Source organism: Pantherophis guttatus, chromosome 11 (genome assembly GCF_059756535.1).
Source record: "Pantherophis guttatus breed Tessera chromosome 11, ASM5975653v1, whole genome shotgun sequence".
In the NCBI taxonomy this organism is placed as follows: Eukaryota; Metazoa; Chordata; class Lepidosauria; order Squamata; family Colubridae; genus Pantherophis; species Pantherophis guttatus.
This window is the reverse complement of record NC_142073.1, coordinates 20,076,310-20,103,021: the sequence shown is the minus strand read 5'-3', so window position 1 is coordinate 20,103,021 and position 26,712 is coordinate 20,076,310. Positions and strand designations below refer to the sequence as shown.

The 26,712-nt window shown below is 42.2% G+C and overlaps 1 protein-coding gene across 4 annotated transcripts in view; it reads left to right on the top strand.

Moving 5' to 3' along the window:
* Positions 1-26,712, top strand: part of SLC7A6 (solute carrier family 7 member 6) — a 57,546-nt gene that overhangs the window by 6,473 nt on the left and 24,361 nt on the right. For all 4 annotated transcript variants that reach the window (XM_060681563.2, XM_034425447.3, XM_060681564.2 and 1 more), the window contains exons 2-3: positions 14,537-15,107; positions 20,931-21,056. In XM_060681563.2, coding sequence (XP_060537546.1) covers positions 14,579-15,107; positions 20,931-21,056 — 655 coding nt within the window. In that variant the 5' untranslated portion in view covers positions 14,537-14,578. The remainder of the gene's footprint in view (positions 1-14,536; positions 15,108-20,930; positions 21,057-26,712) is intronic.

Sequence of the window (26,712 nt, the reverse complement as noted above, 5' to 3'; positions counted from 1 at the left end):
AGGATCCTTTCCCTTCCACGCCCACCAAGCCACGCTCACCAAGCCACGCCACGCCCACCAAGCCACGCCCACAGAACCGGTAGTAAAAAAATTTGAATTCCACCACTGCCCGGGACACAGCAACCGTCATAAGTATGAACCAGTTGCCAAACATCTGACTTTTGATCACGTGATCATGGGGATGTTGCAATGCTCCTAAATTTGGAAAATGGTCATACCTCACTTTTTTCAGTGCCGTTATAATTTTGAACGGTCACTGTTGTAAGTCGAGGACTAGCTATACATTCAGCAGCAGAGGGCCTGTTTCTTTAAACCTCACCTGGGATCCTTATTTTCAGGTTTTGTTCCTGTTATCTCTTAAACTCTCTCGTGGCCTATTTTTCTTTTAAATGTTTAAAACAGGAATATGAGAATTCCTGTAATTCTGGCCCTTTGAAAAAGGTTATATTGATCGGTAGAAGATGAGACTAAGTAACCAGCTCAGCTCTTGTTACTTAAAAGACAAACACTTCCTTAAAAAGCAAATACTTTCTTACCCTCCAGCATTTCCTTTCGCATGACTGGTTTAAAAAAAGGAACAACGCGGTGTTAATTTATTTGTCTGGAACCGCAGTTTGTTATTGTTAACCAAGCCATTTTTTTTTAAACAAGCAGTCAAAAACAATTTTTTCTCGAGCTAGGTCCAGAAAAAGATCTTCAAGTTGTTTCCAATGTCTTACTTGCAAGATTTCTGGGAAACTGAAGAACTAAAGTTTATAGAATGCACTTAAAATTAAACACGGTATATAGGTAAATCCTCGACTTACACCAGTTCGGTTAGTGACGGTTCAAAATTATGATGGCACTGAAAACTGTGACTTATGACCGTTTTTCTTTAATTTTTTTTTTTTTCAAACATAAACATAAAATATATCTTTCAAGAACGAAGTCTCGATCCGGTCATAGATAGGTACAATCACTTACATTTCTTTAACCAGCTCCATTCACAATTTCCTACTACATCTTTTAAAATTAAAAATCAAAACATAATTTTTTTAAACATAAATGCTAAATATTAGATATTAATCTAAAGCATTCTATTATATCATCACAAATTTAATTTCCACATAAACTTAATTCATTTTTTATCTTTTAACCTCAATATCAAAACATTAATCTTAAAAAAAATATATTCTAACCTCTTAATCTAATTATTTACCTTACAATTTTATCACCGCAAATCTTATTCTCAAATTAAATACAACTCTATTTTTATTTCAATTTATAAAACAAAATTCTATCCATATTTCTTAATCTCTAGGCCAGTGATGGCTAACCTTTTTGCCGTCGCGTGCCAAAAGTGGGGGGAGCGTGGGGGGTTGTGGGTGTGGGTGCCCACATCCATAATTCAATGCGCCCCGCTCTCCCGCGCATGCACACGTGACCTCCCCACACTTCCCACTGCTTTTGGCACATGATGGCACGGTGGGCATGGTAGGCCCGCTTTTCCCCCTCCCCAGGCTCCAGAGGCTTTCTAGGAGTCTGGGGAGGGCAAAAACAGCCTTCCCCATCCCCACAGAGACCTTCCGGAGGCTGGAAACAGCCAGTTTCCTGACTTCCGGTGGGACCGGAAGGCCTGAAAATCAATTGGCTGGTGCATTGGAGCTGAGCTAGGGCAACACTCACGTGCCCACCAATATGGCTCCACGTGCCACCTGTAGCACCCATGCCATAGGTTCGCCATCACGGCTCTAGGCCCATTTCATCAAATCTTTAAATCTTGGACTTGGTCACTTTAACTTTAATTTTCTCACACTTATCATCTACTACACATTTCATTTTACACAGATTTATCCGAAAATTCTTATGGCTTATGACCGTTTTTCATAGCTATGACTTTTGCTGTGTCCTGAAGTCACATGACCCTCTTTTGTGACCTCCTGACAAGCAAAGCCAATGGGGAAACTGGCTTCGCTTAACAATCAGGCCACTGACTTATTAATTGCGGTGATTCACTTAACAACTGTGGCAAGAAAATGGGGCAAAATCAGCAGTGAAATCCACTTACCTTCTCTACTGGTTTGGGAACGGGAGTGTGAGCTCGCGCGCACTCGCGCGCCTCTTCTGCACATGTGCAGAACCTTCTGTGCATGTGCAGAGGGTAAAAAAATGGGACGTAATGAGGTCCCGGTGGGTGGGCGGAGCCTCCCGCTGGCAGCGCTACCAGTTCCGTGAGCCGGATAGAACCGGGGAGGGGGGAAGGATTTCACTGCTGGGCAAAACTCATTTAACAAAGGGAACAACAGAAATTTTGGGCTCCGTTGTGGTCGTAATTCAGGGACTACCTTGGTTGTAATAAAGGAAAAGATAAGCAGTGTACTAGCAACTGATTTCAGCAGGGCTTAAAACCAGATTTTCCCCTTCCCTCCCCCCCCCCCCCCGATTTTTTCTTTAGGTTAAGAACCGATTTGCCTCTCGAAGCATTTCCCTTTAATTGGCAGGTTGTCCTTGTGTCCTTGCAGAACAAACGGTCACTTAATGACCATTCAAAATTACAATGGACCTCTCAGAACTACCTACGACCAGTTTTTGAAGTTCCCACCGACACGCCCCCTTCCATTTGTGTGATTACATTTTGGGTTGCTCTTCTCTGCACTCTTTCCAGAGTCTCTACGTCTTTTTTTTTATAATGTGGTGACCAAAACTGGAATCTTCTGAGTGCGGTCTTACAACTGCCTTAGGTCTTCCTATTTAAGTAGAACTATTGTGAGGTTTTGCAAAGTTCTCTTTACCAGGGACAGAAGATCTGTGTGTATATTGCATGAGCCACAGGTGACCTGTCCTATTCAATCTAGTTTTTCACTAGTTCCTTCGCCTGATCCATCCGTGATGGGGATTGTCTTGATACGGCGGTACAAACCTTGTCGGACTGGTTTGGCACATCAACAGTTATGATTCATGCAGTGGATTTAGCCAGCTGTATTCAGAAATCACGATTAAGCAAATCCCAGCTTAGCATGATATTTTGGCAAACAATTGCCCCCCTGGAGATTAAGTGAGAGTTGATTTATTTCCTACTGTTTAAGAAAAGGACCAGACAGCAATTGGATCCCAACCAATAACTGCCCAATTTCTTGTCTTCAAAATAATAATAATAATAATAATAATAATAATAATAATAATAATAATGATGATGATGATGATGATGATGATGATGATAGGAACAACTTCCTCTTCTTCTCCTTCTCCTTCTCCTCCTCCTCCTTCTTCCATATCTGTCATCGGACTTCAGCGATCATGTTGGCGATCCTATTTTTATCAGCAGCCGCATGAAAAAGGGCTGCTGAGTTTTATCCAAACTGGTCCCTTAGATTTTGGAGCCATGATCTTCTTCTTCCTGGACCTCGTTTGCCTTCAATCTTTCCTTGGAGGATTAAGTGAAGTATGGCGTATTTTTCCGGGTGTCGCATCACATGTCCCAAATATTCTAACTTTCGCTTTTTAATGGCTTTGATGATTTCCCTTGGCTTTCCCAGGTGGCTTATCACCTCCTCATTTCTTGTTTTGAGAAATCAGAATTTGAGAACAACTTCTGTTGTTTCAAATTGTATAGGCATGGTTGACACTTTGGGACATAATTTTCCCCAACCTGGTGAACTCTAGATCTGTTGGATTAAAACAGTGTCATCCTTCTTAAACTCTTTGCCCAGTGGAAGTTTTACATCAAGGTGTCTAAACTCAGCAACTTTAAGACTTGTAGAATTCAACTCCCAGAACTGGGACCATGGCTGGCTGAGGAATTCCTGGAGTTGAATTCCACAAGACTTGAAACTGCCAAGTTTGGAGACCCCTGTTTCACACCAAAACATCCCCAGATCGGAACAGGCAGTGATAAGAGTTTGCTATACGATAACCATTGCAGAATTTGCTTGCTTGCTCTAAAATAAATAAATGATTTTTGTTTATGTATCTATCCACAGCATTTGCTGAATATGAGTTGGTCTATCCGTTGGCATTTTTGAAGCTAACAGTATCTCCTCTGTGTTTTTGACAAATCTGTGCTTTAGGGCTAAATTATACTTGACTGCGTTTGCACACATTAAACTGTTAAACTATGTTTACGAGATACAGTATTTATGTAATACATAAAAGCCGGAGCTTTTGTGGTTTGTGATTTATGGGATGTATTACTTCAGTCAACAAAGTTACGAAGCTAAATTCAGGATTTCTTCCTCTCTCTTTTTAAACTTAAGTAGAAGGCTGATCCATTTCCAAGAAACTCAAGTTGCTATAAATGGAATATTGTGTTTTTCTTATAATTATTTCTATAATAACACTGTGTAGGTTAAGGCGAGAGTGAACTGCTCATTCAAAATCATCTAATCAGTTTCATTGCAAGGTGCACTCAGTGAAAAAATTGCCAAGAAAGAGGCTGGTATTAAATAATTGATGTATAGTACATGAAGTTCCTTTTGAGTTAGGTTGGTGCTTCCGGGAACGGAGTCCCAAGTGTTCTGAGAAATCTGCCTTAAAATATTCCTGTAAAGAAACAAACATGTTTGAGCACTGAAAAATTTTGGCTTAGGATTGAATTTTTGTAAAACACAAAATATTTGGCTATAAAACAATGAAAATCCTTGGAAAAACATGAGCAGTATAAATTTTTAGATTTGCTGAGTGATCATTCAGGATAAAAGCAGTAAGTCGCATTTGAAAATAGTTCTTGCTTCTTCTGTGTTTTTGTTTAATAACCTAATGATTCCTTCAGTCAGTATGATTATTTGGCTCACAAAGGAAATACAGATTTTAATATAGATATTTGTCTTTCCTCCCCCAGTTTCTGAGCCTCAGATGCTGTAGGTATACTCTTTCAGCCATTAAACTAGTCTGAAAAATAAGAAGGAAACCAGAAGTAAAATAAATTGTAACAAGAAACAGATGAACTGTCAACTAATATTACTTAGTATTGAGGAAGGGGGTTATTTATTTATATTCAGCAGCAGGTTTAACCAATATTATTACTACTGTATTTTAAACAAGCTTAATTAAATCAGGTTGTTCCTAATGAAGACATTTTTGCTATTTAATAACAGAATAACAGAGTTGGAAGTCTCTTGGAAATCTTCTAATCCAGTCCCCTGCCCAAGCAGAAAACCCAATACTATTCTGGATAAATGGCTGTCCAGTCTCTTCTTAAAAACCTTCAGTGTTGCAGCACCCACAACTTCTAAAGGCAAACCGTTCTAACTGGTTAATTGTTCTCGCTGTCAGGAAATTTCTCCTTTGTTCTAGGTTGCTTCTCTCCTTAATGAGTTTCCATCCATTGTTTCTTATCTTGGCTTCTGGTGCTTTGGAGAACAGTTTGAGGCAGTTCCCCACCAAATATTGGAATCCTGCTATTGTGTCACCCTAGTCCTTTCACTAGACTAAAGGTAAAAGTTCCCCTCGCACATACGTGCTAATCGTTCCCGACTCTAGGGGGTGGTGCTCATCTCCATTTCAAAGCTGAAGAGCCAGCGCTGTCCGAAGATGTCTCCGTGGTCGTGTGGCCGGCATGACTCAACGCCAAAGGGGCACGGAACGCTGTTACCTTCCCACCAAAGGTGGTCCCTATTTTTCTCTTTGCATTTTTTACGTGCTTTCGAACTGCAAGGTTGGCAGAAGTTCACTAGACTAGACATACCCAATTCCTGTAACTTGTTCTTCATACATTTTAGCCTCCAGCTCCCTAACCATCTTTGTTCTTCTTCGCTGGACTCTTTCCAGAGTCTCAACATCTTTATTATATTGTGGCAACCAAAACCAGATGCAATATTCCAAGTGTGGCCTTTCCAAGGGCCTTATGAAGCAGTCTTAATGCTTCGTGTGATCTTGATTCTATCCCTTTGTTAATGCAGCCTAGGATTGCATTGGGGGTTTTTTGGAGTTTTTTTGGCTTTTTAATAGAAATTGTCAACATTCTTACAGCAATGATGGCTAACCTTTTTACGTGCCAAAAGTGGGGGGAGCATGGGGTGTCACACGTGCACGCCCACACCCATAATTCAATGCGCCCCGCCCCCTGTGCATGTGTGTGTGACCCCCCCCCCGTGTTCCTCCTGCTTTTGGCATGTGAGGTGCACCCGGAAGGCCCGCTTTTCACTCTCCCCAGGCTCCATAGCCTTTCTAGGAGCCTGGAGAGGTTAAAAACGGCCTCCCCCCAAAAAAGGCCGGAAACGGCCTGTTTCCCAATTTCCGGTCCCACCAGAAGTTGGGAAACAGGCCGTTTCTGGCCTCCGGGGGTGGGGACGGCTGTTTTCACCCTCCCCAGGCTCCTAGAAAGGCTCTGGAACCTGGGGAGAGTGAAAAACGGGCCTTCCCCACCCCCCCGGAAGACCTCCAGAGGCTGGAAACAGCCTGTTTCTCAACTTCCGGTGGGACCAGAAGGCCCGAAAAATCAGCCGGACGACGCATGCATGCGTGCCGGAGCTAAGCTAGGGCAAAGCTCGCATGCCCATTGATACGGCTCCGCGTGCCACCTTTGGCACATGTGCCATAGGTTCGCCATCCCGGCTCTACAGGATTGTTTTTCTGGTCAGTTAAAACAAGGCTTGGAAACAGATTCAGTAGTGTTTGATATTGAGGTGGTGAAGATGTTGGCAAGTTTAGAATATAATAGAATAGAATAACAGAGTTGGAAGGGTCCTTGGAGATCTTCTAGTCCAACCCCCTGCTTAGGCAGGAAACCTACACCACTTCAGACGAACAGTTATCCAGTCTCTTCTTAAAAACTTCCAGTGTTGGAGCATTCACAACTTCTGCAGGCAAGTTGTTCCCTATGTTAATCGGTTTCTGCTCTTGGTAAGATTGACAGTGAAGAAGCCCATGGCCTGTTGTTTTATTTTGTTGCATTGCATATAAATTAACTGTGTCCTTAATAAAAAAAAACACAACCCATTTTTTACTGGTATAATTAATTTTATTTACATATTGTATGTAAATCATATTCCTTTGCTTCGCTTACGTAAAATGTAAACAGTAAAAAAGTTTGACGTGCCAACTGGGCTAAAGGTAAAGATAAATACAACCTTGAGTTAAGTTTGTGACTGCATACCTGGATCTATGCAGTTTCCTTGGCAGTATGGCAAGGATGAGCTATTGTTTTTAACTTCAATTTCCTTGTTTACGCTTTAGCCTGAGCTTACCTGCTCCTGTCCATATCTGGCACTGCTTAGCTTTGCAACACAACGAAACTCGGCCAGGGATTGTTTCCCGGGGAGACCTTGGTAAACCTCTTGCTCTAATGAACTTGTTTTTGTTGCAATAGAAATATCCATGACCACCACCCCAGGACAGGTTATCAATCTGTAGAATTTATTGTATTTGTAGTTAGCAGTGCTTTGTTTTGTCTGGAATGTAGCAAAAAAAAGAAAAAGAACAAGGTAGGTATACATGACCTGACTATTTAATGTAGAGTCCTTGGTGTGCTCTCTGAGCTTTGTTGATTGCTTGCAAACATTTTATGACCCAACTAGGGAACGTCATCCGTGCAAATGAGTGGGGCTTATTCCCTGTTTATTATAGGTACCACATAGAGAGAGCTGTAAAGCACTGTAAAGCTGTATATAAATAAGTCTAAGTGCTATTGCTGTTGCAAAAAAGATGCCAAAGGAGGGACAAAATGAAATGTGAATGACAAAAATAAAATAAAATTAAATTAAATTAAAATATTTTTAAAATTATTTTGGTGAATTGGCCATGGCGAGTGGGCCCGCAGTGAGTTGACCATGGCTACCGTGTTTTCCCAAAAATAAGATCCTGTCTTATATTTTTTTGAACCCCAAAATAAGCCCTTGGCCTTATTTTCGGGGAGGTATTATTATTATTATTATTATTATTATTATTATTATTATTATTATTATTATTATTATTATTTTGATTTTGATTTATATGCCGCCCTTCTCCGGAGACTCAGGGCGGCTTACAATGCGCTAAGGAATAGCCTTCATACTTTTGTATATTTTATACAAAGTCAGCTTATTGCCCCCACAAACTGGGTCCTCAATTTACCTACTTTAGAAAGGATGGAAGGCTGAGTCAACCTTGAGCCTGGCGAGATTCGAACTTACTTTAATTGCAGACAGCTGGTGTTAAATTACAGTGCTTTAGTCTGCAGAGCTTTCCAGGCTCTGGGGTGCGTACAGCAAGATGGGGCTCCTCTTGCCATCTTACCTGATTTCCAGCTCTGCATTTAAATATTTTCAGGGAGGGCTTGTTTTCGGGGAGGGCTTATTTTCAGGGAGAAGCTTATTTTAGCGCATGTGCTCAAAAGCCCGATTGGGCTTATTATCAGGGGATGTCTTATTTTCGAGGAAACAGGGTAGTTCTCAACGTATGACCGTAATTGAGCCTAAGAATGACAGTTGTAGGATGTGCTGGTTGTTAAACAGGTTATCTTGTGACTGATCTGGTTTTAAAACATTTTCTTTTTTGCGGCAATTGTTAAGTAAATCACGATATTGTCAAGTGAACCCATTGTCCATAATGGGTGTTTCTGACAGACACTGTAAGTAAACGCCATTTTCCAGCAAAAAAAAAATCTCATCATAAATTGTCGTCCTATGATTGCTGGACCTTGCAAACAGTTTTAAATGTGGGCCGGTTGCTGAACAACCAAAAAGCAATTACAAAGCTGTGGGGGCATTTTTGGAATTTCCAAATCTGGCTCAGAGGTGGGTTTCAGCAGGTTCTGACCAGTTCTGGAGAACTGGTAGCGGAAATTTTGAGTAGTTCGGAGAACCGGTAGTAAAAATTCTGACTGGCCCTGCCCCCATCTATTCTCTGCCTCCCAAGTCTCAGCTGATCGGGAGGAAATGGGGATTTTATAGTATCCCTCCCCTGGAGTGGGGTGGGAATGGAGATTTTACAGTATCCTTCCCCTGCCACGTCCACTAAGCCACACCCACAGAACCGGTAGTAAAAAATTTTGAAACCCACCACTGATCAGGCTCATATGGATCTTTTTTGGATCCATTGTAACTTTGAATTGTTATTAACCAACCGGTCATAAATCGAGGATTTATAAGCCCTGCCAGTGTTGGTGGATGTAGGGTTTTCTCCATGTCTTTATTTAATGTAGCCTGAAATGAATAGAGATTGCAAAAGAGCTTACGTTGTAGTCAGGGCTGTCAGACTGCAAAGGGACATTCTTAAAATCTGTGAAATATAATTGAATAGGTTGTTGGTTATGCTTTTTTTTTTGGCTCCCTTTTGCTACTCCAAAACATAGCAACTGTGCAGATATGACCAGATAAATTAATTCCTCTCCTGTTGTTTTGTGCATGCATGCTACTATGATTAAGTAAATGTTTTTTCCCAAATGACAATATTGGCAATGACATTTCCCCCCCCTGAGATGATGACTGTGTCAGAAGGAGTTATGTAGTTCATGGCTCCTTGAGATGCTACTGTGTGACATGGTGTTCATAAGTTTTTTTAGATCCCATTAATGTCTATTCTGATTAGCAATGACTTTCCAAGTCACTGGATTAGAATTCTTGGGGATTCTTTAACAAAGCATCTCTGAATGAAACTAGTACAAGAATTAAATTCCAAATAGAGCTTTCCAACTAACTAACTAACTAACTAACTAACTAACTAACTAACTAACTAACTAACTAACTATCAGCTGTGGTCTTGGCCAGATCTTACCTTGAAGCAAACTTTTGCTTAACATAGAAGTTACTCTAGTAAAACAATTTATTCAGTTCAATCATGTCCAATTCTCAGAGACTGCCTGGAAAAGTCCCTGCAGTTTTCTTGGCAAAGTTTTTTTTTCCAGAAGTGGTTTGTCATTGCCTCCTTTCCTAGGGTTGAGAAAAAGTGACTGGCCCAAGGTCACCCAGCTGGCTTTGTGCTATGGGAAGCTCCCCTCCCGTGAAGAATGAAATATTTTGGGAAATATTAAAAAAGGCAGGATAAAATATTTCCCCTAAAGGAGAAGTGAAAAAAACCTTAAGGGAGGCAGAAACCAGCCCCAGTTTCCCTGCCCCAAGCAGAAACTGAGGAAGCCAGCTTTTAGAAATGTAGATTTGGTCAAAGATCCAGTCAAAAAGACTGTGTCAAGACAGAAATTCAGATAAGCAACAAATCAAAGGTTGACAAAATTAGCTCAGGCAAACACCTAGGATTTGCGTTTCTTCTTTTGCCTATAGAGCCAGCTATGACCCCTACATAGTAATCAAGAAGGTATAAAACCCCATCAACTCTAAGATCCATTTTGTCAGCTGCACCAAACCACAAATCCTGGTGGTTCTGTTCATCAGTAACTGGACCTTTCTTTCCAATCAGCCTCCATTTTATTTCCAGCATCTTTCTTCCAGCTTGCATCTGAATCAGATGGATTTTCCTTCCAATGGTGCTTTAGGTGGGAATAGAACTCACGGTCTCCCAGTTTCTAGTCAGATGTCTTCACTTCCACACTAAAGCTGGCTCTTCTACTAAGATTGACTATGACTTGTTGTAATTATATTACAACAAGTAATATATTATTGTCTCTTTCATTCATTAAACATGAAACTCAGTCAACTGAATTTCATGTTTAATGAATGAAGTATACAATAATATATAATAATATAATATATATTATTATTATATTATATTATATAATAATTATTATCTTTTATTCATTAAACATGAAACTTGGTCAACTGAACATTTAAAAATGTGTCACAAATACGATTGACTGGTGCTAATGGCTGATATTGGTTGCTGCCAGCGTCCTAGGAATCAACCAAGTACCTTCTTAAAATATATGATGTTGTTTTAATATAATTGTAATATATATTATATTATTATTATTATATACTTGATTCATTAAACATGAAACTCAATCAACTGAATTTCATGTTTAATGAATGAAGTATATAATAACAATATATAATAATATAATATATATTGTTATTATATTATATAATATAATAATTATTATCTTTTATTCATTAAACATGAAACTCGGTCAACTGAACATTTAAAAATGTGTCACAAATACCATTGACTGGTGCTAATGGCTGATATTGGTTGCTGCCAGCGTCCTAGGAATCAACCAAGTACCTTCTTAAAATATATGATGTTGTTTTAATATAATTGTAATATATATTATATTATTATTATTATATACTTGATTCATTAAACATGAAACTCAATCAACTGAATTTCATGTTTAATGAATGAAGTATATAATAACAATATATAATAATATAATATATATTGTTATTATATTATATAATATAATAATTATTATCTTTTATTCATTAAACATGAAACTCGGTCAACTGAACATTTAAAAATGTGTCACAAATACGATTTGTGCTAATGGTTGATACGGGTTGCTGCCAGCATCCTAGGTATCAACCAAGTATCTTCTTAAAATATATGATGTTGTTGTAATATATATATATATATATATATATATTCTCAGGTTTTCGCGGGTGTTTGTATGTAGGTCTTTGGTTATTCGGCTCTTCTCCCACGTAAAATTGGAAGTGTCTTGGCGACGTTTCGACGAAGTCTCATTCGTCATCTTCAGGCTGGTATTCTCGGCTTCGTGCTTCCATATATATATGTGTGTATATGTGTATATGTGTATATGTATTATATACTTGATTCATTAAACATGAAACTCAATCAACTGAATTTCATGTTTAATAAATGAAGTATATAATAATATATAATAATATAATATATATTATATAATATATAATATAATATAATTATTACTATCTTTTATTCATTAAACATGAAACTCAGTCAACTGATCATTTAAAATTAATAATAATAATAATAATAATAATAATAATAATAATAATAATAATAATAATAAAATATATATTAAAATTTTATTACAATAAGTTATATTTTGTATTTTTCTAATACAAAATTGTACTTATTTTTCCAAAACGTAAAAGCCCATAAAGACAGTAATACACCATGAATATAAGGGTCAGACCCTGAGTAACACCTAAAGATTTTCTTATACCAATTGGAAATATTCCCAGATTCATCCGCGTATCAACATACGTTCCAAAGAAAAAGCATGCACTCGTAAGATCCATTCAATCTGCTGCAGAGTGTCTATGGAGATTCTCGGTCATCCAGGTCATGGTTGTCCCAAAGGTGTTTTTTCAAGAGGCAACTGGACTTTCTTGGTTTTTCTTTGAAGACGTTTTGCTTCGCAACCAAGAAGCTTCTTCAGGTCTGACTAGATGACGGGGAATGGAAGAGCTGAAGAAGCTTCTTGGATGAGAAGCAAAACTGAAGTACTGCTGCCACTTTATAAAGCCTTGGTAAGAACATACCTAGAATGCTGCATCCAGTTTTGGTCACCACACTATAAAATAGATGTTGAGACTCTCGAAAGAGTGCAGAGAAGAGCAACCAGGATGATTAGGGGACTGGAGGCTAAAACATATGAAGAACGGTTGCAGGAACTTGGCACGGCTAGTCTAGTGAAGAGGAGGACCAGGGGAGACATGATAGCAGTCTTACAATATATGAGGTGATGTCACAGAGAGGAGGGGGCCAAGCTCTTTTCCAAAGCACCCAAAGACCTGATAAGGATTAATGGATGGAAACCCAACAAGGAGAGATTCAACCTAGAAATAAGGAGAAATTTTCTGACAATGAGAACAATCAATCAATAGAACAGAAGTTGCCTTCGGAAGTTGTGGGAGCTTCATCACTGGAGGCTTTCAAGAAGAGATTGGACTGCCATTTGTCAGAAATGGTGTAGAGTCTCCTGCTTGGGCGGGGGGTTGGACTAGATGACCTACAAAGTCCCTTCCAATTCTCTTCATCTATTTCGATTTCTAAAGAAAAAACCAGAAAGTCCAGTTGCCTCTTGAAAAAGCACCTTTGGGACAACCATGACCTGGATGACCGAGAATCTCCATAGACACTCTCCACCACCATCATTTTAAATAAAAAACTTGATTTCAGTCCTTACGGGAAACTACAGATAAACACACAAACATGTGGGGTTACTAGCTTACTTGTCCATGCTTCTTAGCTATGTCATAGTAGAGCTGAATAGCTCTATCTCTGCACTAGTTGAGTTCACACATTATACAAAGTCATAATGAGACAAGGAAGCTTTTCTGTGGCTTTCAACTTGTTTAGTGTGATAGGCAGGGGTGGGCTTCAAAAATTTTAGCAAGGGGTTCTCTGCCCGGTTGCTGGGTGGGTGTGGCCATGGTGGGTGTGGCCTAGTCAGCCTCCTGCACCATGGTGTGTGTGTGGGGGGTGATTTTGCCCTACCCGGGCTCTGGAGGCTTTTCTTGAGCCTCTGGGAGGGCAAAAATGGCCTCCTCAGCCTCTGGCTGCCCTCTGGAGGCCAGAAACTCCCTGAAACTCCGGTACGCCCATTTTTCGCCCTCCCTGAGCCTCCACGTACGTCCTGTATTTACCTGCATCTAAAATGGATGGTGTGGGGACTCCTGGGAGGAGAGGGGTGGGCGGGGCCAGCCAGGAGTGGGATTTGGGGGTCCTGTGAACTGCACAGAATCTTAGCTAGAGGTTCTCCTGAAACCCTGCAAACCCCCAGCAGTGATAGTGAATCTATTCTGCATGGTTTGAAGTAAGCTTGAATCTTGACATCAAGATAATATCTGTGTAGAGGCGATCCGTTTTAACTGTGGATGCCTCCATTGCCAACCAGATTCTCAGAATGTTCTATGCTGTAAGTGGGAAATCAAAGGAAAAGTTATTTAATATGTATTTAAACCAGAGCTCGCTAGCCAGATCCCACTCACGCATTTATTATTAACTTTGATCCCGGAATAGATCTATTGAAATGATTTGTTCCCAGCAGAGAAATCTTTTAAGTACCACCTTCGTAAAAACAGCACAATTTTAAATAAGGCTCCCTTAACATTTATGCAGCTTTTAGACATCTTGAAAATTGATGCAAGCTTTGGTGTGAAGATTTCCTGAATTAGCTCCAAGGGTTAATGCAAACAATAATATGTATATTCCATTTTGTTCCATTTCTTATGTTTGAAATATCATTGAGAAAATATGAGTCTCCCTCTAATTCAATGCTTGTCAACTTTGGCAGCTTTAAGATGTGTGGACTTCAACTCCCCGAATGAGTTGTGCTAAACTGGCTGGAGAATTCTGGGAGTTGAAGTCTACCTATTTTAAAGTTGCTAAGGCTGTGACCATTGGAATACTCGCCCAATGTTTTAGTCACAGCTGAATTTCACCTTTCACATTAGTAACCTGTGTGCTGAGAAACTGTCAGGCAGGCTGCAAGGAGGAGTCAAGCAGGGAATTAGCCTTGAGTCCTTATGCAGCCATGAGAGATATAAGCGTGACTTCAGCTCTGCCACCTCCCGAGATCCATGAAGCTTTATCTGCTTACTCCCTGGAGAAGGAAAGCAGTCTTGGGAGATTCTTGTAGTGCAGGAAGAGGTCAATAAAGTTGCTTATTCAAGCTATTCACCAGAGGTTCCAGTTGCTTGAACCGGACATTGTACATCTAAAATATCCGTCCTTAATCCTGCTTTCTTTTTTACTTTAGTTTGGCATCGGCATTGGCAGAGGGCACCTTGTGGATGTCACCATGGAGAAGAAGGAGAACTTTCCACCTCTTAATTCCCTGAATGAGTACCAGCCAATCGGGACAGCTGATAAAACCGATATGAGTGGCAACGCTCAAAAGAATGGTGGAAACCAAAGAACCATGCAGCTGAGAAAGGAAATCTCCCTCCTGAACGGCATCTGCCTAATCGTAGGAAATATGATTGGATCCGGGATATTCGTGTCACCCAAAGGAGTACTTAACTACAGTTTGTCCTATGGATTATCCCTAGTCATCTGGGCCCTAGGAGGGATGTTCTCCGTGATTGGAGCTCTCTGCTACGCTGAACTGGGCACCACCATCACCAAGTCAGGAGCCAGTTACGCATATATCTTGGAGGCCTTTGGAGGCTTCATTGCCTTTATACGCCTGTGGACATCGTTGCTGATCATTGAACCAACCAGCCAGGCAATTATCGCAATAACTTTTGCCAACTATATCGTGCAGCCAGTCTTCCCTTCTTGCCAGCCTCCGTACATTGCTTGCCGTCTGATCGCCGCTGCTTGTGTATGTGAGTATTCCCCATAGATCCTCCGGCTTGAATTTGCTTCCATCAGAGCTGGTGGGAGGGTGGTGGTGGTGACAAAGGAGGGTCAAGAAGTGGACCTCCTGCCTTGTGGTCTGCCGTGCCTTTAAAAATGGGATTTGCTTAGCAGCTAGTGCAAAAGCAGAGCGGTGCATATGGTAGCGATACAAGAGGTACTCTCGTTTTTGCGCAGAAAAGGGTGAAAAGCAAGGGTGTGCTGTGGTTCTACAATGGGACGCGGTGGCTCAGTGGACGCTGAGCTTGTCGATCGAAAGGTCGGCAGTTCGGCAGTTCGAATCCCTAGTGCCATGTAATGGGGTGAGCTCCCGTGACTTGTCCCAGCTTCTGCTAACCTAGCAGTTCGAAAGCATGTAAAAAATGCAAGTAGAAAAATAGGGACTACCTTTGGTGGGAAGGTAACAGCGTTCCGTGCGCCTTTGGCATTTAGTCATGCCGGCCACATGACCATGGAGACGTCTTCGGACAGCGCTGGCTCTTCGGCTTTGAAACGGAGATGAGCACCGTCCCCTAAAGTCAGGAACGATTAGCACATATGTGCGAGGGGAACCTTTACCTTTACCTTACTTTGGTTCTACTGAACTGAGGGACAAGTCTATCCTTCAGAAGCTTAAGGTGGCATCCATGGTGGTCCTTGACCTTCTGGAGTAAACTCAAACCAGAGTCAACCAGAAAGTTCCATGATTGATTATAGACTTCAGCTTGGGTCTCTTAAGTGCTTGTCCAATGCCTTGAACCATCACACTATGTTGCCTCTCTAAGATTCAGCTGAAAAGACGGATTTAACATTATTCTGTTGTTTTTTTCTGGAGAAGCATGCACACAAATAGCTGTCAACACAGTGTAAATGCATAGCTACTCCTCGACCACAATTGAAACCCAACATTTTTGTTGCTAGGCGAGACATTCGTTAAGTGACTTTCACCCCATTTTATGACCTTTCCGGCCACAGTTGTTAAGTGAATCATTACCATTGTTAAGTGAGTCACCTGGTTGTTAAGTGAATCTGACTCCCCCGTTGATTTTGTTCATCAGAAGGGTCGCAAAAGGGAATCCCGTGATCGCAGGACACTGCAACGGTCATAAATATGAACCAGTTGCCAAGTGGCTGAACTTCTATCATGTGACCTATGGGGATGCTGCCATGGTCATAAGTGTGAAAAAAAATTCAGTGCTGTTGTAACTTCGAACAGTCACTAAAGAAAGGTTGTAAATTGAGGACTTAACCTGTGTAATAATTTATGACTTAATAGAGCCGTGATGGCGAACCTATGGCACGTGTGCCACAGGTGGCATGCATAGCCATATCAGAGGTTCCACCGGAAGTTGGAAAAGGGGCCATTTCCGGCCTCTAGAGGGCCTCCGGGAGGGTGGGAAAGGCCATTTTCACCCTCCCCAGACTCCTAGAAAGGCTCTGGAGGCTGGGGAGAGCAAAAAACGGGCCTAACGTGCCATCGCGCGCCAGGAGCGTGGAGGGGTGGTGGTCATAGAATTATGGATGTGGGCATGCACACGCAACCTCCTCCCCCCGCTCCTGGCACGCGATGGCAAAAAGGTTAGCCATCACTGTAATGGAGCATTTGGGAGCACAGAAGATTGCTTGAAAACACCTTGATCTTTCCACTTTCCATCCATCCTTGGACAAGATGCAGGATGAAAAGGTGCTGGAGACACGGGATTTGCACACTCCAAAGCTTCCTTTTTGAGATTAAAAAGAAGGGATAATCAGGACCAATCAGGACACAGTAGAATGCAATACAGCAGTCTTAAAGCTATATTGAGGGTTTATATATTGCCAACGCAACAAGTTAGGTAATAATCATTTCCTAACAGTAATGGCTGTTGTTTTTACGGAACAGTTCGCAATTCAACTCTATGGGAATCCTACGGAAACGTATTCATTAAGCCGGTGCTTCTCAGTAAGGGATCAAAGGAAAAGAGACTTACTAATTGGAAACTTTAAAAAAATAATTATTATTGAGACATTCTAGAGAGAAGGCGAAGCTTGTTTATGACTACGTTGAGCCAAGAGATCTGCTCATCATTGATGGGTACAGTAATATGCCAGAGTATTAATCATCCTGGGTGGATACTCTTAGGGTGTGTAAAGACCTTTTCTTTCAGGGTAATAATAAGTGATCTCAGCAGCTTGGGTTACAGCTGCAAGAGATGGAAACTTTACGCAATAACCACCAGACAAAATACCCTGTGAGTCTATGGAGGAAAAGGGATTTCATCACATTTGTGTTTACCGAGCAGCTATCTGGGTCCTGACACTGAGCTGGAGTTTGGTTGAGTTGCTGTGGTGGATGAAGAGAAACAGCTTCTGCATTAGGGAAGGATAGTAGTTAAGTAGCTTTTGAAAAGATTACTAAGCTGGGGTGCCCTTTGAGAAACCAATGCTGAAAAGCAAACTGAAAAGTGTGCAGGGGTCAAATAATTCTCCAAAGCACCAGAGGGCAGGGCAAGAAAACAATAACCAAAGAGAGAAGCAACCTGCAGAATTAAGGAGAAACTTCCTAACAGTGAGGGCAATTCGCCAGTGGAACGGCTTGCCACCAGAAATCGTCGGTGCTCCATCACTGGAGGTTTTTAAGAAGAGACTGGACAGCCATTTGTCTGAAATGGTATAGGTCCGTGATGGCGAACCTATGACACATGTGCCACAGGTGACACGCGGCGCCATGTCTGTGGGCATGTGAGCATTGCCCTAGCTCAGCTCCAGCAGACATGTGCTCGCCGGCCAGCTGATTTGGGGCCTTCTGAAGTCAGGAAACGGGCAGTTTCCAGCCTACGGAGGGCCATGGAGGGGGTGGGGAAGGCCGTTTTTGCCGTCCCCAGGCTCCAAGAAAGCCTCTGGCGCCTGGGGAGGGCGAAAAACAGGACTTCCGGGCCCACCAGTAACCTTTTTGCCGTCGCGTGCCAAAAGCAGGAGGAGCGCAAGCATGGGGGGACGGGGGAATTATGGGTGTGGGCACGCATGCCTGCGACACCCCCCCCACACTTTTGGCACGTGACAACAAAAAGGTTAGCCATCACTGGTATAGGTTCTCCTGCTTGAGCAGGGGGCTGGACTAGAAGACCTCCAAGGTCCCTTCCAGCTCTATTCTATTCTAAATTCTATACATGTAGGAAAAGAAGAGAGACCGAGGCTGGCCATGGAGTTAAGAGAGGAATCAGCATGGAGTCATTAGGTTGCCACAAACAATCCCAAATCCAGCCCCCCCCTTGAATTACATTAAGTCAGGGGTGTAAAATTCACGACAACATGTCGTCGTCACGTGATGTATCACAACTTTCCCCTCCTTCACTAAAACGGGTGGGCGTGGCCAGTGCGGGAAGCATCCGGCCCATGGAGCCGCGAGTTTGACACCCCTGCTTTAAGTCTTGTTGGGTGCCAATCTAGTTCTGAGCTTTAATTGGATAGAAGTTTGTACATGGGATTGAGAAAGACATCTTAAACTGGAACTGAACAGGTGGTCCTGATTCCTAGCGTCTGGCAATAGACTACTAAGCCTTATTCACAATAATCTTTAACTGAACAAAACAGTGCATCCCCGGAAAATCAGAATTTTAAAAACCATATACCGTATTTTTCGGAGTATAAGACACACCTACTTTTTTTGGTGAGGAAAAGAAGAAAAAGAAATCTGCTTCTTCCTCTGAGCAATTTTGCTTCTTTGCAGCAAACAGCAAACAGCCTGCTTTACTTTCATTTTCGTTTTCAGCATAGCTTGATTAGCACAAGGGAAAAAAAAATCTCCAACAATTTACTCTTTGCAGCAAGCAGCAGAGCCCTGCACAAAGCAGCTGAGAGCAAATCAGCTGAGAGTCGGGAGTCCGATCCAATCAACTTGTGCTAATTAGGCTGTGCTGAAGCTGAAAGGAGCTGTTTTTTTCTTGCTGTTTGCTTGCAAGGAGGTAACTGCTGCGAGGCAGAGGCCAAAGGGTGGGGGTCAGTGGGTGAGCAGGAACTTCTTCACCTCTGACTGGATTTCCATTCTTCTATTCCCCACCATCCAGTCAGAGCTGAAGAAGCTTCTTGGGTAAGAAGTGAAACATCTTCAAAGAAAAACCAGAAAGTCCAATTGCCGCTTGAAAAAACACCTTTGGGTTTCACATAAAAGACATCTTTTAGTAGGAAGTTTCATTAACTGAAACCAACTTTTTTTTTAAAAAAAAAAATATTACTGCTATATGTTTTTTTGAAGTGAGCCATGCATGTAATTGTATCTTTTCTTTCAAAAGCAGCCCCACAGCTGAGGAAACATATCAGAAAGAAATAGTTCCTGTTAAAACGATGCAAAAATATGTTGGACCTAATTCTATTTTTTCCTGTCCTTCAGATCCCATAATTTTCTTTAAAATTAAAACCCTCCAACTGTTTTCATTGCCAAGTGACAGATTTGAGGCGGCATTTCCTATTTTCAACAAAAATTTGTCACTTAAAAAGAAACGTTTTTTTAAGATGTGGATTGCAAACAAGAATCTGAAAACAAACAATATTTTCCCCTTTTTTCGGTACTCTTGCCATGATGTTTGTCTTATGAGGTCCTTCCTGTTTTTGCCACTGGAAGTGTTAACAGAGCAACCAAATTGGCTGTCTGCCCCCTTTTAAACCTTGTGGTTCTCTTTAATTTATGACTATTTTTCCCCCTAACTACTTCTATAAGCATTATTCTTTATATTATTCATGTTGTCTTGTATTCTTGTATGGACTGCACCAGTGGAGGCTAAACCAGGGGTGAAATTCAGCAGGTTCTGACAGGTTCTGGAGAACCGGTAGCGGCAATTTTGAGTGGTTCGGAAAACCGGCAAATATCACCTCTGGCTGGCCCCAGAGTGGGGTGGGAATGGAGATTTTGCAATATTCTCCCCCCAGGAATGGGGAGGGAATGGAGATTTTGCAGTATCCTTCCCCTGCCATGCCCACCAAGCCATACCACGCGCACCAAGCCACGCACACAGAACCGGTCGTAAAAAAATTTGAATTTCACCACTGGGCTAAACCAATTTCGTTGTATACATGATGTACAATGACCATAAAGGCTTTGACTTAACACAACCTTCTTAGCTTGTTTACTAATATGGCATTTTGACTGTTAACTCTGGCTTGGAAAACTTCACATCAGGGCTTGCTTTAAAAACAACCAATGTCGTTTAGAAGGAGCCTTGGTGGCGCAGCAGATTAAAGCGCTGTTAAGTAGCCCTTAGCTGCCAGCTGCCTGCAATTACTGCGAGTTCAAATTTCACCAGGCTCAAGGTTGACTCAGCCTTCCATCCTTCCGAGGTAGGTAAAATGAGGACCCGGATTGTGGGGGCAATAAACTGACTTTGTATTAAAAAAAAAAGAACTAAGAACACCGCTTAGGGCGTGGCCGAAAGCCCTACTAAGCAGGTATATACAAAAGTATGAAGGCTATTGCTTAACGCATTGTTCTTCTCCTTTTTAAAATTTTTAAATTCAAATTTTAAACACTAATTTTAATTTGTTTAATTATGGGATATTTTTAAAATTTAGCCAAATTGTTTAATCTGTTTTAATCTATTTTAAATTTTGTATTTCTGTGTTTTATCTTTTGGCTGTTCACCGCCCTGAGTCCTTCGGGAGAAGGGCGGTATAGAAATCTAATAAAATAAAAAATAAATAAAAATAAATAAAATAAATTGTAAGCCGCCCTGAGTCTCCGGAGAAGGGCGGCATATAAATCGAACCAATAAATAAATAAATAAATAAATGTCACCATCGCTTTCTAATGCCTTCCTTTGCTTCCCTTTTTTGTCTTGTAGGTCTTCTAACATTTATAAATTGTGCCTATGTTAAATGGGGAACAAGGGTGCAGGATGCATTCACCTATGCCAAAGTCATTGCTCTAATTGTCATCATCGTTACAGGAATTGTTAAACTATGCCAGGGTAAGATAAATAGCTGAACATACAGAGGTTTGTATCGATTGTTTTTGCATTGAGAACCAGTTGGGTTCTAGTCGTTAAAAGGGACCAGGTTAGAAACTGGGAATTCTAATAATGTCTTGGGCACGAAGCAGGGGTGCTATTCAGCAGGTTCTGACAGGTTCTGGAGAACCGGTAGCAGAAATTTTGAGCAGTTCGGAGAACTGGCAAATACCACCTCTGGCGGGCCCCAGAGTGGGGTGGGAATGGAGATTTTGCAATAGCCTTCCTCCAGGAGTGGGGAGAGAATGGGCATTTTGCAATATCCTTCCCCCAGGAGTGGGGAGGGAATGGAGCTTTTGCAATATCCTTCCCCCAGGAGTGGGGAAGGAATGGAGATTTTGCAATATCCTTCCCCCAGGAGTGGGGAGGTAATGGAGATTTTGCAGTATCCTTCTCCCAGGAGTAGGGAGGGAATGGGGATTTTGCAGTGTCCTTCTCATGGAGTGGGGTGGGAATGGAGATTTTGAGTATCCTTCTCCCAGGAGTAGGGAGGGAATGGGGATTTTGCAGTGTCCTTCTCATGGAGTGGGGTGGGAATGGAGATTTTGAGTATCCTTCCCCCAGGAGTGGGGAGGGAATGGAGCTTTTGCAGTATTCTTCCCCCAGGAGTGGGGAGGGAATGGAGATTTTGCAGTATCCTTCTCCCAGGAGTAGGGAGGGAATGGGGATTTTGCATTATCCTTCCCCCAGAGTGGGGAGGGAATGGGGATTTTGCAGTATCCTTCTCATGGAGTGGGGTGGGAATGGAGATTTTGAGTATCCTTCCCCCAGGAGTGGGGAGGGAATGGAGCTTTTGCAGTATTCTTCCCCCAGGAGTGGGGAGGGAATGGAGATTTTGCAGTATCCTTCTCCCAGGAGTAGGGAGGGAATGGGGATTTTGCAGTATTCTTCCCCTGCCATGCCCACCAAGCCACACCCACAGAACCGGTAGTAAAAAAAATTGAATTCCACCACTGGCATGAAGCCACCAGGTGGGTGACCTTGGACCAGTATTTCTTTCTGGGAAGAAGAAGAAGGAAACCAATCACTTCCAAACTTTGCAGCAACTTATCCATGTAATCAATCAGGAGTCAAGGCTAACTAAAATAAGAGTTTGATGTAGTGGTGAAGGCATCAGGCTAGAAAACCGGGAGACTGGGAGTTCTAATCCTGCCTTAGGTGCAAAGTCAGCTGTGGGAACCTTGGGGTAGTCCTCCTCTCTCAACTCTTAACAAGAGTTAACAAGAGTTCTGAAAATCTTTGCCAAGAAAACTGTAGGGACTAGTCTGGGCAAACACCAGGTGTCAATGCTGCGCGAAGCACAAAACAATACAGATAAAAATTGAGCAAAACAAAAACCATATGTTGAGCAAGCAGCCATTTGGGTTATTTTTCATCAGGAGGTATAACACTTGTTGGTCACCTCAGTAGCTAGATCAGGAGTCAGCAACCTGTGGCTCTGGAGCCGCATGTGGCTCTTTCATCCCTCTGCTGTGTCTCCCTATCATCGGGCAGCTCCACAATTGATAGGGCTTTTGGTTAGGATAGGTAGAGGAAAAAGGACACCGCGCTAGGAGGAGACTCTATGGTGAGGGAACCAGACTTCCGGTCGACAGAGGAAAAATGATGCCACACTAGGAGGAGACTCTATGGTGAGGGAACCAGACTTCCGGTCGACAGAGGAAAAATGATGCCACGCTAGGAGGAGACTCTACGGTGAGGGAACCGGACTTCCGGTCAGCTCCAGAATTGAATGGGGGGCTTCCGGTTAGAACCTTTGTGGCTCTTTGAGTGTTTAAGGTTGCCAACTCCTGAGCTAGGCTGACCCAAGAGGATATGTTAAAGAAGTGGTCCATAACCTTTGCGCCATGGCGGCCCTGCTGGGGGGGGGTTAGGAAGAGGGGAATCCGTGGGAGTGTCGGGCTGACTTACGCACATGTGGGCAGCTCAATTTGCACAAGTTGAGCTGCGTGCACGTTCGGGCCAGTGCAACGCTCGTGTCAGTTGAGTTAACGTGGCCCAGTTACGAATAGACCATGGCCTGGTAGTGGGTCGCGGCCCAGAGGTTGGGGACCCCTGTGTTCAAGAGGTCCCTAATGTGAACAATTTCTCTTTATGAAAAATCGATCTTTTCATCTCAATGAATTTCTGGGTAGGCGTGAATGAGAAATTGTGATATAAGCTGAACTGGAACTAAAAGGTTTAGCGATATTTTCAATAGATTTAACGGAGAGAAAAGCTCTGACTGAGCTACAGCATTAATCCGTTTAGCAATCCATGGCTTTATGCTATATACCCAACAAATATTTTAAGAACATTCACTACTTATTTGTGCTTAGCACTGCCAAGCTCTTCCACAATTCATTTTCCTCTTATCCCTCCTTTTAAACATTTTTGTAGTTGCGTGTATACTGATCTTTTGGGCAAATGCTCCCTGCGTCGGGTAAAAGGAACTGTAACCCACAAAAGCTTACCGTATTCCATAGTAAATTGGTTACCTTTAATCCTTGACTTATGACCATAATGGAGCCCAGTATTGTTGTGTCATGTGTAAGTCAGTGCACCCATGTTACAGACCCAATTTTATGACATTTTTTGGTGGTGGTCCTAGAACATGCTGCAGTCATTAAGCAAACCCATAGAATGCAATCGGCATTTTTTTTTTTTGCCAAGAACTGGAAGTAAATGCTGGAAATAAATGTCCCTAGCCAAAAAAAAAAAAAAAAAAAAAGGAAGTGGCTGTGCGAGAACCACTGCCACCGGGGGCGAGGGAGCAGTGGTGGCAAGGATGGGCGGTCTGGGGCTTCCCTGACTCCCCGCCCGAGCAGACTTCTGGCATAGCCCCAGGCCTCCGGGGGGAGGGAGGGAGGGAAGCCCCGGCCTGCTGCTCCTGCCACCGTCACCCCCTTGCCCCCAGCAAGAGCGGTTCTCGTGCTGCCACTTCTCTGGCAGCACCAGGAGCAAGTGCCGGGGCAAAGAGGGCAGGGGCAGGCTGTGGTGGCAGGCCGTTCTCGCCGGGTAACAGACAGGCTGCTCCTGGAGCAGGCAGGAGAAGGAGAAGCCACCAGCGGGGAGGTAAGCTGCCCCAGGAGGACTGGAGGAGAGCGCAGCTCCTCACTCATGGAGATCCACCGGCGGGGAAGTGGCTGCGGAAAGTGGTAAGAAGTGCGCGAGTCAGGAAGCGGTCATGCTCCCTGGCAGGAGAGGGTTGCACATTCACACCAGCAAAGGTTTGTGCAACCCTCTCCGGCCAGGGAGCATGACTGTTTCCTGGCCAGCGCACCTCTTACCGCAACCACCGGTAGATCTCCATGAGTGAGAAGCTGCACTCTCCTCCGGTCCTCCTGGGGCAGCTTGCCTCCCCGCTGGCAGCTTCTCCTTCTCCTGGCTGCTAGAGTCTAGATTATGTCTTGTTCAAAATTTTCTGCAATGGGTATTCACATGGGTGAGAGAGCCTGTTATTAAGTCATCCAGTTAATACCACATTTAATTTGATCCAGAAATTTGTAATGTACTTAAATTATATTACTGTTTGAAGATACTTTGGCCTATAAACCAATAACGGGAATGACCTTGAAAAGTTGTTTTGCTAACCCTTGTGGGCATATTGCTGACAAGGTTGCTTGTATTTTGAAGCCAAGATCTCCGAGTCTCTTTCCTTTAGTCATACGTGTGTTTTTTTCTTTGTTATTTGTCTATTGTTCAGTTTCGGCCACCTGGCCTAGCTAATCTGTTTTTCTTACGAGCTGCAATATCTGAGCTCTGGTAGGTTTATCACGATACTCGGTTTCAAAAATTCATTTCTTTATTCCTGTTTGGCTTGGAAATTTCAATCACACGCTAGGACGAGAAAAATAGGAAGTCTGTACTTCCATTGTGCTGAAAATGCGTTTATACCTTCAGTATATTGTTTATTCACCAGCGGGGCCTATGGAGAATCATCCATTATCATAATAAGGCATGTGTATCCTTTCTCATATTACATTAGCCACCATCCTTTCTTCCTTTAGGAGGCGAGATGTGGAAATTGTTTTAAGGTGATTTAGATTGTTTTGTATTCATCACTTTAAACATTGCAGAGGATTCTAGATAAACTCCTATGAAGCAACTTTGCAGTTTGTTTTCTAAGTATAAAAACAACTACTGGTTGTAATTTGATTTTTTTTTTAAATTTACATTTTATCCACTGTTCAAAAAAAACAACAAACCCAACAATTTGGAAAAATGGTGTGTGTGCTAAAAATTGAAGAATGGGCATGGCTTAGTAAAAATGACACTTTCAGTACACCTGAAATTAAAGCTGGATTTACAGCTTTAATATCAAGCCAGCGTCCCTTTCTTTGTTCAATATCCAGCTGGATGAAACGTCAAGAGAGATTTTAAGACGCTGTTGTAAGATGTTTTGCTGAACGATTGCGGGAAAACAGTACGTCCAGTCTAACAAAGAGAAGTATTAGGGGTAATATTGCATTCAGTTTTGGTCACCACGATGTAAAAAAGATGTGGAGACTCTAGAAAGAGTGCAGAGAAGAGCAACAAAGAGGATTAGGGGACTGGAGGCTAAAACATATGAAGAACGGCTGCAGGAACTGGGTATGTCTAGTTTAATGAAAAGAAGGACTAGGGGAGGCATGATAGCAGTCTTCCAATATCTCAGGGGCTGCCACAAAGAAGAGGGAGCCAAGCTATTCTCCAAAGCACCTGAGGGCAGGACAAGAAGCAATGGGTGGAAACTAAATCAAGGAGAGAAGCAATTAAGAAATTTCCTGACAGTGAGAACAATTAATCAGTGGAAGAACTTACCTCCAGAGGTTGTGAATGCTCCAATGCTGGAAGTTTTTAAGAAGAGATTAGATAACCATTTGTCTGAAGTGGTGTAGGGTTTCCTGCCTAAGCAGGAGGTTGGACTAGAAGACTTTCAACTATTCTATTCTATTCTATTCTATTCTATTCTATTCTATTCTATTCTATTCTATTCTATTCTATTCTATTCTGCTGTTCAGTTCAGTTCTGTTCTGTTCGGTCCGGTCCGGTCCGGTCCTATCCTATCCTATCCTATCCTATCCTATCCTATCCTATCCTATCCTATCCTATCCTATCCTGATAGCAGTCTTCCAGTACAAAGAAGAGGGGGACAACTTAGTCTCTAAAGCACCTGAAGGCAAGACACAACAAATAATAATAATGGGTGATTGTTAAAGAGAAATCTAACCTACAGCTAATGAGAAATTTCCTGATAGAACAATTAACCAGTGGAACAGCTTGTAGATACTCTATCACTGGAGGCTTTTAAGAAGAGATTAGATAACCATTTGCCCAGAAGGGTGCAGTAGGCTCTCCTGCTTGAGCAGGGAGCTGGACTAGAAGACCTCCAAAGTCCATTTCAACTCTATTAATCTGTACTCTATGTTTTAAACGTATTACCTGACTATGAATTGGGAATTTTTCCCATTCATTATCATCTAGTAAGGCAAAAAACAGCAATAGTTGCTCTAGTAATGGACAATTTGATCACATTGGAGTAGCTTCAAAATTATTTCCCGGGGGCTGAGGCTAAATAAGGATATAAGAATAAACCTTGATAGCTACATGTACTTTTGAAACTTCTTCCCTAAATGATGTCTACTGGGTGGTTTAA